Source organism: Zootoca vivipara, chromosome 1 (genome assembly GCF_965207765.1).
Source record: "Zootoca vivipara chromosome 1, rZooViv2.hap1.1, whole genome shotgun sequence".
Taxonomy (NCBI): domain Eukaryota; kingdom Metazoa; phylum Chordata; class Lepidosauria; order Squamata; family Lacertidae; genus Zootoca; species Zootoca vivipara.
The window spans coordinates 92,469,327-92,485,366 of NC_142582.1; the positions used below are offsets into that span (position 1 = coordinate 92,469,327).

The following is a 16,040-nucleotide window of genomic DNA, read 5'->3' on the forward strand; positions in this document are numbered from 1 at the left end:
CCACCCTCCTTCCAGGCAAGCAAGAGGCATTATTTCAGTTCTTCAAGGAGACATTCTAGCCAGGCAGAAGCTCTCAAGGAGGGTGTGGCCTGGGAGAGGCAATTTGGTCTACAGAGAATCCCAAAGGCCAGACAGCAGTGTTTGAAATCCCCCAGGAACCAGGTCCAGTTGTGACCATGTGAAGATATCTTGTCATCAGGTTTTGCAACTAACATCTCCACCATCTGGCTGGTGTACAGCTGCGGTTTCTGCTGCCCCCCCCCCCAAACCCCATATCCCAGCATCAAAAGACACTGCTGTGTGGCAGCCGGCTGGCTGATCTGTGGAGATGTCTTGTCACTGTTTAATCCTGTATATTGTTTTATTTGATGTTTTAATGCGTTGGAAACCGTTCTGAGACATTTTTTCTTTAAAATATAAAGCGCTATAGAGATGATGATGATAATTTCCCTGTAAAAGAAAATGGCACCTAGACAGTCCATTGTAACATAGGTTTAAGGTGTCATTTGGTGATTATAGTTTATATCTCTTGAGTTTCTAACCCTACCAGACAGAGAGACCTGGAGGACCACATTTGGTCCCTAGGCCGGAGATCCCCTTCCTGGTTGGCAAAAAATGGTAAAACTTGACTTGGGTAGTTAAGGGATTTAGATCCTACAAGTATGAGCAGCTAAATTGGTAGAATAGCTGAATGGCACAGTAGGCAATAAAGGTTATAATTTTATTTGTTTCTTTCTCTAATAGGCAATGCAGGCACGCTTCAATCTGAAGGGAGAACTTATTCCCCCAGATAAAGACCTGCCCACACATCTGGGCCTACATCACCACGGAGAGGAAGCAGAAGTAAGGGGAGAACACATGCTTGTGATCTCATGGCATGTTTAACTCTCTTTCCTGTCTTTCCTTAGGTAGTCCTGGGCTAGGTGGTCTGACCATTAATGATTCTCAGTTGACGGCATGTGTAAAGTACTTTCCTGCTTTCAAAAATGGAAGAAGCAGATAATTAATTACTGTGAAATAAGATTGCTACTGGGAGCAAGATTTCTTTTTCTCATCACATACGAGGGTGGGAATTTCCCCTACCCTCCTCTTGAGTACCAGGAACTTATTGAACTGTAGATCCCAGACTATTGGATAGTGTAGTGTAGCTTTCCAATTAATGTTTCTCCTGGGAAGGCCCAGTCTTCGGTGTTTTGCTTAGAGCAGGCATCCCCAAACTGTGGCCCTCCAGATGTTTTGGACTACAATTCCCATCTTCCCCGACCACTGGTCCTGTTAGCTAGGGATCATGGGAGTTGTAGGCCAAAACATCTGGAGGGCCACAGTTTGGAGATGCCTGGCTTAGAGCCTAATGAAGCATTATAAAAGAAGGGTGACTCCTACTGTAACCTCCATCAGGTTGGAATATTTCCCCATCCTTTCTTTGTAGCATTTGATGTGTCTTGCATGCTCGACTCCTCTGAAGCTTAGCACAGGCACCTTAGCAAAGGCATGTATTGCACTATTACCTGGATTGTGCAGTGGGATTGGCAGAGGACAGTCCTATTGACTCCCTTGCTTCTTTCAGAGTCTGTTCAGGTGAAAGGATGATGTCTCTTCAGTAGTTTGTAACTTAACAATAGATACCCTAATGTCTGGATGTTTTATTTTTATGCTAGAGGGCTGGCTACTCGCTGCAAGAGCTCTTCCACTTGTCTCGCAGCCAGGTCATTCAGCAAAGGACTCTGGCTTTGCAGGTGCTTGGTCACATTGTCCAGAAGGTGAGTTAACCTTCGTAGGGGTGACAAGAGAGAAAAGGGGTGGCCAGGTTTCTTCTGATGGCGCATAAACCATCTCCACATACCAAATCACCAATGTGCTTTCTGGTTTCTGATCTTGTTCACCTTTTAATTGGCCCTAGGGAATCTCTAAATTAAGACAGTTTGGTGACACCCAAGTACATTCACAAGGTTTGATCTGAAGTGGTTGTTTTTGCAAAGTTGAAGAATGACCACGGTGCACCAACAGAAAGCTCCATGCTGTGACAGTTCTTATTACCGTAGATGGGTCATTGATCAAAACAGTCTTCCCCAGTCTGACACCTCCAGATGTTGCTTTAAGACTGTCCACTAGCTGTTCTGCCTGGACCTGATGGAAGTTGGAGTTTAGCAGCAAAGCTTGAGGGAGTCAGCCTGGGGAAGGCCATATTAAAACATTTTTGAAGGTTCCTACCTCATTAATGAGTAAATAAAACATCATTTGGATCTCTCCATATATTTGGTGGCTCTTTTAAGCCACTGAACTGCTTTGAAAGAATGTTGCTGACTAGACTGAAATCTTACCAGTTGTCTTCTAATGCTGTTATCATGTTATTATCTAACCTGAAAGGTTCGAGTGATGTTCTTTTGCACGTTTACCCGGGAACAAGCGCCACTAAAACCTAGTGTGGATTGTTTCTGAATAAACATGCATAGGAATTTGTTAAGGGAAACAAAAGGCAGCTAGCAGTTTAATTCACTAGCTACTGCCAAATCCGCTAATGGTGAAGTTTCAGAAAAAATCTGCCGCATTGTATTAATTTGTGGTTTAGTTGAATACGTTGGCTATTGGGAACAGTGAAATTCGGCTCTTAAGTGCTTTAAAGCAATGAGAAAAGGTTATGAAATCTGGCAGAAATTGGCCATAATTGTATATTGATATAAGCCAGAATCCACAGGTCTTGGCTGGCTTAGTCCCCATTGGTAGACCATCATTGTTTGTGGCATGCATAGAGTGATGGATGGGTGGGAGTGGAAGGGTCTGATTTCATTACAGTATTGTGCTTTGGAAACATTCGCAAGGCCTGCAAAGCACAGGGCAAACGTCAGAGACAAGAGACACCTTGGCAGAGTTCCAAGGGGATAACATTCCTCCTTGATGCCAGAGATGCAGCTGCCCATAGTATTTGGTGGTCTCATATGTGGAGCCCTAAGGAGAAACTCAGTTGCCTTATAGCTGTGTGCATTTCCCCAAAGGATAAGAATGCAAAAGATACCAATCTTCATCATAAAAAAAGAAAATGTCATGATTTGAAGTGAGAAGTGGAAGGGATTTGCTTCCATCAGTTTCCAGTCTAAGGACTTCCAGGAAAGTGTCCCTGTGCAACATTGGTGGCTGCCTTCTAAAAACAACTTCTCTCTCTCTCTCTCTCTTTTTAACCTGACTTTGTTTTTGTGGTGTGTGTTTTCAGGCCAAGGCAGGGGAGTTTGCCTCCTCGCTGAAAGGAAGCGTCCTGCGGGTGCTGCTTGATGCTGGTTTCCTCTTTTTGCTCCGCTTCTCCTTGGATGACCCAGTGGATAATGTCGTTGCAGCCACTGTCCACGCCCTCCATGCGCTTCTTGTCTCTCCAGATGATGAGGTGTCGTATCTGTAGAACCCAAGAATCCACGTAAAATAGTTTTGCATGTTGGTATCAGTAGGGATAGGGACCCAGGTGGCGCTGTGGGTTAATGCACAGAGTCTAGGGCTTGCTGATCAGAAGGTCGGCGGTTCGAATCCCTGCAACGGGGTGAGCTCCCGTTGCTCGGTCCCAGCTACTGCCCACCTAGCAGTTCGAAAGCACATCAAAGTGCAAGTAGATAAATAGGGACCGTTCCGGCGGGAAGGTAAACGGCGTTTCCGTGTGCTGCTCTGGTTTGCCAGAAGCAGCTTTGTCATGCTGGCCACATGACCCGGAAGCTGTCTGCGGACAAACGCCGGCTCCCTCGGCCTATAGAGCGAGATGAGCGCCGCAACCCCAGAGTCGGACACGACTGGACCTGATGGTCAGGGGCCCCTTTACCTTTACCTTTATCAGTAGGGATAGATCTCTGTGTTCCTTAGTCCAAAATGGGCGTCTGCCCCCTTCAACTCAGTGGTGGGGCAGCTGCTTTGCATGCAGAAGGTCCCAGGTTCAATCTCCAGGCAGGGCTGGGAGTGGCTCTGCATGATTTCAGAAAAGAGTGTTTACTCTTTTCTGAAATCATGCAGAGCCACTCCCAAATGTGGCCACATCTCCTCGTAGTGTGGCGTACCACTGGGGGATGGCGCCAGAGACAGAAAGTGGGTAGAGCAATTGCTGTGACTCTTAGCTTTGTGTCAGCAGGCCACATTCCAGCGATCCACACATTTTTCTCCAGCCTTGCCATCCAGGCAAGCAAGGGGTGTTATCATAGTAGAAGGACACATTCCAGACAGGCAAAAAGCATTTAAGGAGAGTATGGTACAGGACTGATGAGGAGTAAGACCTAGGGGCTGAGTTCCAAGGGCCAGAAAGAGAGGCATGGAGAGCCACATTTGGCCCCTGAGCCTGAGACTCCCATCCTCTGGTGAGAGACACTACTGAGTTAGATGAACCAGTGTCCAGACTCTGCAAGAGGCAGCTTCCTCCTTGTGCGTTAAATGGATCCTTTGCGTTTTCTGTTTATGGAAGAAGCCCTTCTGTTTGCAGAAGAACAATTCTGGGTCCATGCCTTTAGAACTTATTATGAATATTTGTTTTTTATAGTTTATTATTATATTCATGTCTTACCTTTAATCCAAGAAGCTGAAGGTGGTTCACACACTTCTCTCCTCTTCATTTTATCCTCGCAGCCGCCCTGTGAGGTAGGTTAGGCTGAGGGGCAGTGACTGGCTAAGTGGGGATTCGAACTCTGGTTTCTCAAGTCTCAGTGCTGCCTCTCACACCATCTATTCCAGTACTGCCTCTGGGAGGGCTCTTTCCAAGCCTTGCTATCAAAGACGTCTAGAATTGGACTTGAGAGCATCCTCTCCTGCTTCTTTTTTGACAGCTGTTCAGCAAGAACGAGCTTCTTGTTTTTCACTTCCTTCCAGGAGTATCTGGACAAGACATTTTCGTGGTACCAGGGTATGACTGTCTACCCTTTTATCCCGAACGAAGGTGAAGAGGAGATGGAGGAAGAAGATGAGAATGAGGAACAAGCTCCAACTCAGAAGGCACCTGGGAAAAGACCAAAGGATGAAAACAAACCAGATCCAGAAGTGGCACAATATGATGCCGTAAAGGTAAAACTTCTAGTCACTTCCAGAATATTGTCAATAAAGCAGTATCTGTGTAAAAAAACACAGAAAACATACACAATCTGTTACTGATTCATAGGCTGATGTGGAAGTTTGCTGAGCCATAATTGGGGCTTTTGTATTAGACTTACAAAACCTTCCTTTTGTCACCATCGCTGTTTATTATTATCTCCAAGGGACTGCTAAAGACCAAGATTCTTCAGCGCCTGAGATACATTCTGGAAGTAATGCGACCTGTGCCTTTGGTAGTCCTGGAGAGTCTAGACATCCTAACGCGCATTGCAAGGCACTCTACTGAAGCATGCAGTCGGGTAGGTACCTGTGTGTGTGTTCTCTGAGTCAGAGAAGATGCCAGTTGAGGTGGAAGAATAGAGATCATATAGGAATATTTCAGATTCCTGTGATATACTTGGCCAGATGGTTAACTTTTTTACATTGCTGCACTGACAAATAAGCGGCTTTGTGCCGCTCTTAAATATTCTCTCTTAAATGTCTGTTTTGCAGATTCTGGATTGCCCTCGCCTGGTTGAGATGGTCATCAGAGAATTCCTCCCCACCCAGTGGAATCCAAGAGTAGCTGAACCTGGGCAGTTGCTCACAAGCCTGCATGGAGTTCCATGTGCCACTGCCATGAAGCTAATGAGAGTCTTGGCATCTGGAGGGAGGAATGCAGCTGCCAGGCTGGTAAGGGCCTCTCCACTTAAGCTATTTAAACAGGGGGGCAGAAGTTCAAAAGATGGTTGAGACAAAAAGAAGAAGCCTGGTTATTCAGTTTCCCCAGAGATGGCTGACCGGTCTGTTGGCATTCTCTATGGACACACACACACACCGATTTTTGGCACAATGGAAACAAATCATGTGCTTGAAATAAGTAATGCTTAGAATTCAGATTTCCTAAAGAACTTTTATGTGGAGGTAAGGTAGGGGAAGGAGTAAGAAGTACTTTGGTTGCAGAGAGCAAGGGGAAAGTGGATGAAGGACAGGCGCTGAGATGGGAAGGTTCAACGGCAAGGAAGTGCAATGGGAAGTAAGAAGAAAAGGAGTGCTCATTTTTAACGCTGCTTCCATTGGTTTCCATGAAACTTTAAGAAGGGGTAGAAGCAGTGGCAGGAGGTGGGGTGGTGGGGTAGTGCCGCTCACCTGACCTTGTTCCGTTGTGATCACTGCTGCTTACTGAAATGCAGAGGTGGCAGGACAAGGTGGTGGCAAGGTTGGGTGTGGTGCAAATGCAATGGCAGAGCCAGTCTGGTGTGTGTGCACTGTGCCAGCCTTCCCACCTCCTCTCCTCTCCTCTCTCTTCCTCTACTTCCCAGTAAGTAGCAGCAATAGGACTAACTGGAGGTCATGTGGCTGCCACTGCCACACCAAGCCATATGCTGTTGGACATGAGACCGGCTGAGTCACTCCCAACAATCCATCTTGCCCAGCATGCTTCCCATAGCAGCCAACCAGTTGCATCCAGAAAGTCCACAAGTAAGGATGCTAGCAGCTGGTGTTCCATGGTTCAATGCATGTGATTGTGGATTTAACCATCATGGTGTCACCAGCCATTGACAGTACTATCCCTCATGGACTTGCCCGATCCCATTTTAAAGCCCTCTAATCCAGTGGCTATCATTAGGTGTTCCTCCTTGAATGTCTGTATGGGTTACTCTCCCGTAAGGTCCTGCATCTTACTCTGCTGTCTGCTTATCATTCACAGCTTAATAAGTTCGAACTGAAGAGTCGGCTGGGTCGCTTCGTAGCTGAAGATCCCAAAGACCTTCCCCTGAGAATAGAGGAAGCCATAAGGATGAACACTGAAGCTTTCCGCTTGTGGGCTGTGGCCACCGGCTACGGTCAGGCCTGTGATCTCTTTGGGTGTGTTTTCAGAATGTTTTCAGGCGCATCTTCTGGGGTTTCTCCCCACCTGCCAAAAAAGAAAAACCCTTGCCCAGCTGCAACTTCTGCTCACCATCAGGGATGTCAGCTAACAGCTTGGATGTGAATCTGGTGGTGTCAAAGAATCCCTTGGCATTCATAAAAGCCATAGAGCTATAGTGGTTGATCTGCCGTTCCCTTCTCCACCTGCTTATTGCAGTTTTTCTTTTGCAGTAGGCAGGAGAGGAAGGGGCTTGTATAAACTGCAGCAGCAACTTGGCAGGAGAGAGGTATGCCTCTCCCACGTCATAAAGAACATAGAAGGCCAGACCTGAGAAGATCAGTAGGGTTTATTTGCCCCTATTAATCTCTAAACCAGGATGGATAACAAGCGGGGGGAAACCACCCATCCACACAGTTACCAGGGAAGTCAGTTTGACAAGAATCTAGGAAGCAAATAATGACTGTCTCTGAAATGGTCGCTTAGCCTCCTTTTCTGCAACATCCCCTGAATAAAGGAGGTTGGAATTGAAGTGAGGTATCTGTGGACTCAGTCACTGGACTTGTTAGCGAGGTCCGTATCTGAGGCTTGCAGATCTGAGGCCACTCATTAGCAGGGAGAGGTGTTGATGCCTCTGGGCCAGCAGAAGATCCAGCTTCTCCAGACGGGTTTTCACAAACCAGAATGGGTCCACTTTGTAATGGTTATGTATGCCCAAATGCTAGTTTTGTATCGGTGAGTGACACTAGGTGCAGCTGATCATTGCCACAAGGACTGATCCCTAAACAGCTGTGTTCAAACCAGCAAGCAAAATAAATTGGTCATGAGTGATGCTCTTTTCTGCAAAGTTGCCTTGTTTTTCGTCTTCAAATTCTGGCATATTTCTACCTGCCATGACCATGTAAGATGCTAGTTCTCTTATCTTTACTGAGAAAGATGTTAACAATGTAAGTAAGGTTGAAATGATGTCTTTCGGTTGCATAGGAAAATCCTCGTTTCTATTCGAGCTTTAACTTTCCCTGCTTTTTTAAAAAATGAACTTTTGGTTCATTTTATCAAACGTTTTGAGAAGCAGGAAGCATTTTCTCTGCAGAATATGAGTCAGTCACAAAGTCTTATCATGGGATTTTGGGATTCTGTTGGAAGTAAAGAAATTATTTCTAACAATGAGTCAATGTCCTGTGATCATCCCCCCCCCACCTCATACATTTTCTCAAATTTACAGGGATCTCTATCCTGTGCTAATGAAGACGGTCCCATCCCTGGCTCAATTGGCTGGCAGTTTTCAGGAGAACAACTCTCTAGTTGAACTTTCTGTCCAGCGAGCTACAGCCGTGGTGACTCTGCTTACTCAAGTAACACAGACAGCCGGCTGCAGGGCAGAACTGCAAGCCCAGCTTAGCAGGTATCACCACCTTCTCTTGCCAGTCCTTGTGTGTGTGTGTGTGTTCCTAAAAAGGCACGTTCTGCAGTAGCAACATGAGTTTTCATCACTCAGTGGAGTGCTTTTTCTTATTCGTATTCTTATCTATTTACTTGTAAAGGTTTTCATTTGAATTTTTAAACCAGATGTCAAGGCAGATTACAATATAAGAAACTGTATGCAAGTAATAACACTTAAAGGAGATAAGAAATAGCAGATATAATGCTCTAAACTAAAATGTGAGGGAGATGATGAATTAACAACTTTGTAACCTAAGTTACATGGGATGCGGGTGGCGCTGTGGGTTAAACCACAGAGCCTAGGGCTTGCCGATCAGGAGGTCGGCGGTTCGAATCCCCGCGACGGGGTGAACTCCCGTTGCTCGGTCCCAGCTCCTGCCCACCTAGCAGTTCGAAAGCACGTCAATGTGCAAGTAGATAAATAGGTACCACTACAGCGGGAAGGTAAATGGTGTTTCCGTGTGCTGCTCTGGTTCACCAGAAGTGGCTTTGTCATGCTGGCCACATGACCTGGAAGCTGTATGCTGGCTCCCTCAGCCAATAACGTGAGATGAGTGCCGCAACCCCAGAGTTGGTCACGACTGGACCTAATGGTCAGGGGTCCCTTTACCGTTACCTTTTAACGTAAGTTACAACCACACCAAAGGTCCATCTAGTACAGCATCTCAAGCAAAAGCCTATGGGAAACTCACAAGTAAGACACAAGGGTATTGGCCCTCACCTGCTGTTCCCTAGATGCCAGTCATGGCTTCTGTTAGGATCCTGAAATGCCCTCTTTTTTGTCCAGTGCCCTTTTTTATAATTTAAATTAATTTTTTCCAGATTACATTTCAAAATATTCATTTAGACAACTTTGAATCAATGATTTCCCTGCTTCTCTTTCCTTGGTTCATTTTGCATACCACACATTCCTGCATATTTTACATGAACTAAACCATTCGGTAACCCATTATTACATCCATCAAAACATTGTTTAATTTATCTTAGTGCTACCAGCATTTTTAAATGAACACAATTTTCACCCATATATTCAGGAAACATTTTCCAGTCTTCTTTAAATGTATGTTCTTCTTGTTCTCTTATTCTATATGTTAAATCTACAAGCTGTGCATATTCCATCAGTTTAAGTTGCCATTCTTCTTTGCTTGGGACCTCGCTCGTTTTCCGTTTGGGGGCTAGCAAAACACGGGCCGCAGTAGTAGCATACATAAACAATCTTTTTTGACACCTGGGAATTTCCCTCTGAATTGTCCCCAACAGAAAGGACTCTGGGTTTTTTTTTGGGGGGGGGGAGGTACTTTAAAACATTTTTTTCCAATTCATTATACATTGTTTCCCAATACTTTTACCCTTTTACAAGTCCACTTTTTGTCCAGTGCTCTGATTGCCAGAGCACCGGACTGGAAAGTGCTCCCCTCCTGACATCCTGATTTGGGGGACAAAAATATTGGGCAGTGTGGAAGTGGTATACAGCCATCATGACTAGCAGCCAATGATTTTAAAAAGCCTGTCCCAAAAAGAACGGCCTTCACAGAGCAGTGGAAGGCCATCAAACGCTCATACAGCTGCCTTTCTTTTGTCGTGGGACCTTGCATGCAGGGTTCCCATCAGACTCCAATTCATGCATTGAGCAGACTCAGTTCGGTGTAGCTTCAGCGAGGTTGCTGCATTATCTGCTTGAAAACCATCCCCTGCCTGTATGTGTGGATGCTTTTGCTCCACATAATTGCCTCCGTACTGTGGGCTGCTACATTCCGGCAATGCAAAAGTCAGAGGTAAACTTGCCCGTACCCGGCAAGCAAGAGGCATTATCCCAGATCAAAGACATGACATTCCACCCAGGAAGAAGCATTTGCAAAGCCACAAGATAAACCACCCACAATATCAGGTTCTGTCAAAAGTGTAACTGAGTGAGGGAATGGGTTTGTGAGCACAACCTTATTATTTGCCTTTACAGTGGTACCTCGGGTTACAGACGCTTCAGGTTACAAATGCTTCAGGTTACAAACTCCGCTAACCCAGAAATAGTACCCCGGGTTAAGAACTTTGCTACAGGATGAGAAGAGAAATCATGCTCCGGTGGCGCAGTGGCAGCAGGAGGCCCCATTAGCTAAAGTGGTGCTTCAGGTTAAGAACAGTTTCAGGTTAAGAACGGACCTCCGGAACGAATTAAGTTCTTAACCAGAGGTACCACTGTATTCTTGTTTTTAGAGGAGTTTCATTTTGAACGAGAGCTGTGGCACTCCTGCTTCTAAGAACCGAGGGTGCCATCACATGTCGGCTTTCTGCAATGCCCAAATAAATAACACTTGGCACTAAACGTAGGGTTTGTTGAAATTCTGCCGTTAAGTGCTTCCTTACAAAGAGAAACTAGCAGTTAGTGAATTGGCTCTCTGTGAAATATAGGTGAATCAATTTCTCTGGTTTTTCTTGCAAATGGGCCGTGCAGAATTCTCATCACTTGTTTCGGGAAAGTGGCACTTGAAGTGAAGGGCAGGAAAGGATTTAAAATGATGGGGGGGGGGAGCCAGTTACCTGCAAAATGATGGGGTGGGTGGGGAAGAGAACAGGCTATTGTTTGCAAAGCAGCTTTCCTAAATTATATCATATGCAGCCTGACATAGCCACATGCTTGTGGTTCTCTTGTGGGATTATTATAGGCTTTTAAAACATGAGATGGCTGTTGAATATGTACAAATAAATAAATCCCGGGGACTTTTATGAGAAGCAAAGTGAATATAATTTACCCATTCTTTTGCGTACAAAAATGAGTGAACACCACCACCATTGTTGGAAAGTCATTTTCGGGGTTTAAAAGTGAAAAATATGGATGTTTTAAATTTTTTGTACTTAGGAGCTCTCTCTATGTCCTGCTTGACATGGGCACTTTAAAAGCAGAATACAGGCAGAGAGAGTCTAGGAGTAGGCTTCATTTACCGGAGGCTGTTTGTCTTTGGAAAACTTTTGAGAGAGCACAACACATAACCAAACATGATGGAAGCTTCCTGGAGACAAAAATTGCTGTTCTGTGGCTGAAAGTGGTGTTGAAGTTTCTGTCCTTTTCATAACAGCTGTCTGTGCACGACTGGTGGTGGTGAGAATTGTGACAAAGCTTCTCTGGCTTTCCATAGTTGTGAGGAAGGTATTTATTAGGGTGGTGATGATACCTCATTAAAATCTGATCACTTTGGCAAGTAAGGTTGTGACCGTCAATGTTCTTTCAGCCTAGCAGTCTTGTCAGATTAATTGCCCTTCAAAGAGGAGTTCTAGTCTTCCCTGTGTGTGTCCTGCTTTAGTCCCCTGCTTTTGTGTCTTTCTTTCTTCCTTTTCCCTCTTTTTAGGATGAGTGGGAGGAAATAATTAGGCTTTGTTGAAGAGCAGTTGATTGCGGTATTCCCTAGGAATCCACTGCTGAGTCCAGCAAAGCCTGGGGTTTGTTCGTGCTGTTGAAGTGGAGGTTGACAGGGAATTTGATTGAGAAGATAATCATTTGGGTGGGTGTAAATAAATACCTGGCTCAGTGAAAGAGGTTGCTCTGATGAGAGTGAGTGACAGGGGTGGGAGCACTTTGAAGGAAAGCATATGGGGACTGATAGGCTGCAGGGGCAAACCAAGGGAAAAAACACTTTGCTAGAGGCGTAATGTGTCCAGCATCAGAGAAAAGTGCTTTTGCAGTATGAGTGCTGTTCTGTGCGAATTCAGCTTGTGTCCTGCATCCCGCAAATGGAACTCTCATTGCTGCAGACATAATGGGTTGAATCCCATTGTTCCCTTTTGCTTGTGGAGGGGCTTTAAAACTATAGTGTGCCTCTGCTAGTGGAAGAGGAAGGGAGGTGACTTTCCTAGAACAGGATGGAATATGATGCAGCAGCCTGCTGGGGTTATCAATGAAAATTAACCCCCGTTTCTGTTTGTGGTAACATCATCTGGATCGAAAGCTTTTCTGCAAGCCGAAGGGACATCTTTAGATTGAGCCCAAGAATTATCAGTCACACGAGTTTCTGTAATTAGGAATCAAGTGATATCTGTGCACGGGTGAAGCAGCTCTTAATCTTTCATCAGCCAAGGGCCTTGACCATTTCCTATCTTAAATGGGCCTTGACCATTTCCTATCTTAAATTTAAAAAATGAATGAATGAATTTGTATTCTGCTTGCTTTGCAGTCTCTGGGCAGCTTGCAAAACATTAGTGAAAATATTACAGATGGTACAAAATTGACAGATATTAAAACTGCAACTTGATGAATCCTCTCCAGCCAAACAACTGCTGAAACCTTGCTTAGAAATAACACATTCTTCTTTCTTTTGCTCCCCTGTTCCCCCTCTCTCAGAACAAGGTCATTTCAATTCTCATCCATAAGTGGGGCTTATGACTATAATGTTGCTTTTCCCATTTGTACTAGTACACTGAGTGGTGTGTGGTTGTTGTTGTTGTTGTTTCAATTATACTTACTCTCTGATTTGTATTTATAGTGCTGTTATTGTTGTTAGTTGCCCAGAGGACTTAGTTGATATTCAGCTTAGTTTTACTGAGAGGAGACCCACTGAAATGAATAATCATGACTACAGGTTCACTCATTTTAGTAGGTCTGCTCTGATTAAACAGTTATTGGGTGGCATGCAAATATAGTTAGAGTTCAAATCCCCATTAATCCGTATAGTCTACTGGGTGACATCAGTCTTGTCACCATCTGTCTGCTAACCTACCTGCCAGGGTTGTAAAGATATGGAGGGGGGGTGGGAGCACCACATACGCAGCGTTGGCTCCTTGGTGGAAAGGTGGGATCTAAATGTAGTAATAATTTAATAATCGTTAAGGTTAGGGCAAGGCACCACTTCAGCTTGCTTGTGAAGCCATCTAGTTGTAGAGTGGATATACACAATACTCTCGTGATTAAAGTTTGTTCATTTATTTCATTCGGAATATCTACCACCTCTCAACAAAATGTTAAATAGTAAAACTGGACAACAATGAAAGCATCCTAAGACATGTTCCACAGTCACTGAATCTTTTAGGCTGATCATTCAGTTGGCATTAGCAGTTTGAGTCTTACCTCTCCCCTTCATGGTTTCTCTTTTCTGTTTCAGGAGTGATCCAGAAGGCGGTGGCCAGATTCCACCTCCGCCAGTCACCTGGAGCCAGGTATCTGGCTTCAGGCCCATCATTGAAATGCAACTGAAAGGATGCCTTGAACAAATAACCCAGCTGGAGATCTGGCAGGCACTGCAGCCCCTCACAACAGCTTATATCCTTTACATGGCAGCCTATTACAGTCACTGCAATCAGCAGGTGAGGCCTGTGAAAACCAAAGAAGTGTCTCTTGCAACTGTCTGTTGGGTGGATCCCTTATTCCTCAGTGCAACTATCCGTCCGGACAAGGCTTGGAGTACAGTCAAGGGAAGGAAGTGCAGTTGTCTTAACGGAAATGATACAGGTGCCTGTCTTCTGGGTTCCTTTGTAAATTCAGGTGAACCTTGCAGCTGGTTTCAGTGTCTTTCAGTCTTGTAATTTGCCAAGCATGGTACCCTCCATATGTTGCTGGACCACAGTTCCCATCATACCTGGCCACTGGACATCCTGGCTGGGGCTTATGGGAGTTGGAGTCCAACAACATCTGGAGGCACTACCTTGGTTAACCTGGCTTTACTAGGATGACTCCGGACAGGATCAGCTTAATATATCTCTTCCCCCGTTCATGGGGAGAGTGTCAAAAGCAGTGGAAAAGATTTAGCAGTAGTTTTCAGCCCCTGTTGAAATGACCTTCAGGAGCTTTTTTTTGAAGCACCTACCAGTCAAAATGATTATACTTGGATTGCTTGAGGCCTGACCATAGCCAGAACCATATATGCATTCTGTAGCTGCATTCACACATGTAGCTGCATTCACACACTAATCCAACAAGCAATGAATCAACTCACCAACAAGCAAACAAGCCATGGGCTGTTTTTCCAGAACTTGATTTATTTTCCAGCTGTTCTTGTCTAATACTTGTATAGCTTGGTGAGCATCTGGGGTGGGTTTGGACTTGACACCAAACCATAGTTAAAACAAACTGTGGTTCATAAGCTTCACATTTATTTATTTATTTACTTATTTATTCATTTTAAGTCATTTGTTTATGCGGGGGGAGGGGGATTACGAATCTCTTTCCAAATCTCAAGTCTCAAGGGAATTTACAAACCATAAAAACAACTAAAATAGTTTTAGAAACTGTACAAAAAGCAAATAAAGATATGTTTGTTCAGTATTTTTTTTAAACCTAGTGCCAGGGACCTTTTCAAGCACTGGTTTGAAAACAAATCATGGGTAGTCTTCAAACAAGTCATTGTTAAGCTAAAGAAACTATGGATTAGCATTATATGTGAGCCAGACTTGTGTCTGAGCCTGATTTCCCAGTCATCCAAAGTTTATCTAGAGCAGGAGGAGTACAGTGTGCACAGGAAAGGAGGAAGAGCTCCTGTTGGGAAGGAGACAGTGGTAGTCAACTGTGGAGCATGAACAGGAAAGAACAGTTTCCTCCTTGCCAGTTCCATAGATTTTGACATCCTCGACCCACTTTTAATTCCAGAAAAGTAGTGATTGATCTCTTTGTCTTGCAAGGAGATGAATTAAAGAGTCCTGGATTTGCAGGGGCCTGTAAGAAAACTCTTCAGCTGTCCTACTTGAAGCATTAGGGCAGTTACACCAGCTCAGGAGTTCCCAAACTCTGGTCCATGGACCAACAGTGGTTGCAAGCTTTATTCAGGTGGACAATGGCATATCTCTTTTAATACAATTAAAAACCATGTAGCACATTCAACATACAATTGCTACAACAGGTAGAATAATTATTTAGTGGTCTGCCAACATGTCCTGCCATTTTCCACTGAGGCAGGGAAAGAGACAATGAGTTTGAGAACCACTACATTAGCCCCTTCTTGCTGTACTTGAGTTCTTTAATATAAAGCATCCCTAGGCAAATACGTTTGGAGGCATTGCTCACGCATAATAGATCACTGTCCTGGACAATGTCACGAGGCAAAATCATGTGCCTGCAGCATCCTGAATTTAAAAAGAAAGGAAATCAATAGGTCTGACTCATGCACAGTATAATGTTGTTGGCTTAATTTCAGAGTTTTCACAAAAACGCCTTTTTCCTCCCGTTTCCCCCCCCTCACAGCCATCAGTAAACCCCATTGATTCCTTAGAGGAAGTGGAGTATCTGACATCAGCGCTATTGCTGCCTCTCCTCAGCCAGCCAGCCATGCAGAACCTCTGGGAAATGCTCAGGTAAAATCTGCGCCCATGTATGTTGCTGCTGCAGCAAGCCAACCAGCTTGCGTTACTAGTCGGTTGAGCGTCTTGCAGCAGTGGTGCTGTGCTGTCATTCCTTGGGCAGCTGAAACAGTCCTGCTAGATGGACAGGGCTGTGCATCTTCTTTCCTTCTGCTCCTGTCCCCATTTGTCTTTTGACATTGTTCCTAAAGGCAGAGTAAATTATGCAATGTGGGCATATGTTAAACTGCATCATTTACACGGGTCACAGAATCCTGCCTTGTGGCACAGAATATGAGTTTACCTTGGTGCAGAGGGTTCTTTATTCTTGCCAGGGTGTTACTTAATGGTCAGATTGAGGTGTGTGCTGGTGTTGGCAAACAGATCGTGTGCAAACTTAGGCACCTGCATACCTCTGGAGTGCTTGCTTATTCCAGATACTGAG

General features: G+C 44.7%; 1 protein-coding gene across 1 annotated transcript in view; it reads left to right on the forward strand.

The window, feature by feature from the left end:
* RPAP1 (RNA polymerase II associated protein 1) overlaps nt 1-16,040 on the forward strand; it is a 46,160-nt gene that overhangs the window by 19,345 nt on the left and 10,775 nt on the right. Inside the window, exons 9-18 of the mRNA XM_035111753.3 lie at nt 745-843; nt 1,659-1,760; nt 3,209-3,376; nt 4,831-5,022; nt 5,214-5,348; nt 5,542-5,721; nt 6,740-6,897; nt 8,124-8,303; nt 13,429-13,630; nt 15,501-15,610. Coding sequence (XP_034967644.3) covers nt 745-843; nt 1,659-1,760; nt 3,209-3,376; nt 4,831-5,022; nt 5,214-5,348; nt 5,542-5,721; nt 6,740-6,897; nt 8,124-8,303; nt 13,429-13,630; nt 15,501-15,610 — 1,526 coding nt within the window. The remainder of the gene's footprint in view (nt 1-744; nt 844-1,658; nt 1,761-3,208; nt 3,377-4,830; nt 5,023-5,213; nt 5,349-5,541; nt 5,722-6,739; nt 6,898-8,123; nt 8,304-13,428; nt 13,631-15,500; nt 15,611-16,040) is intronic.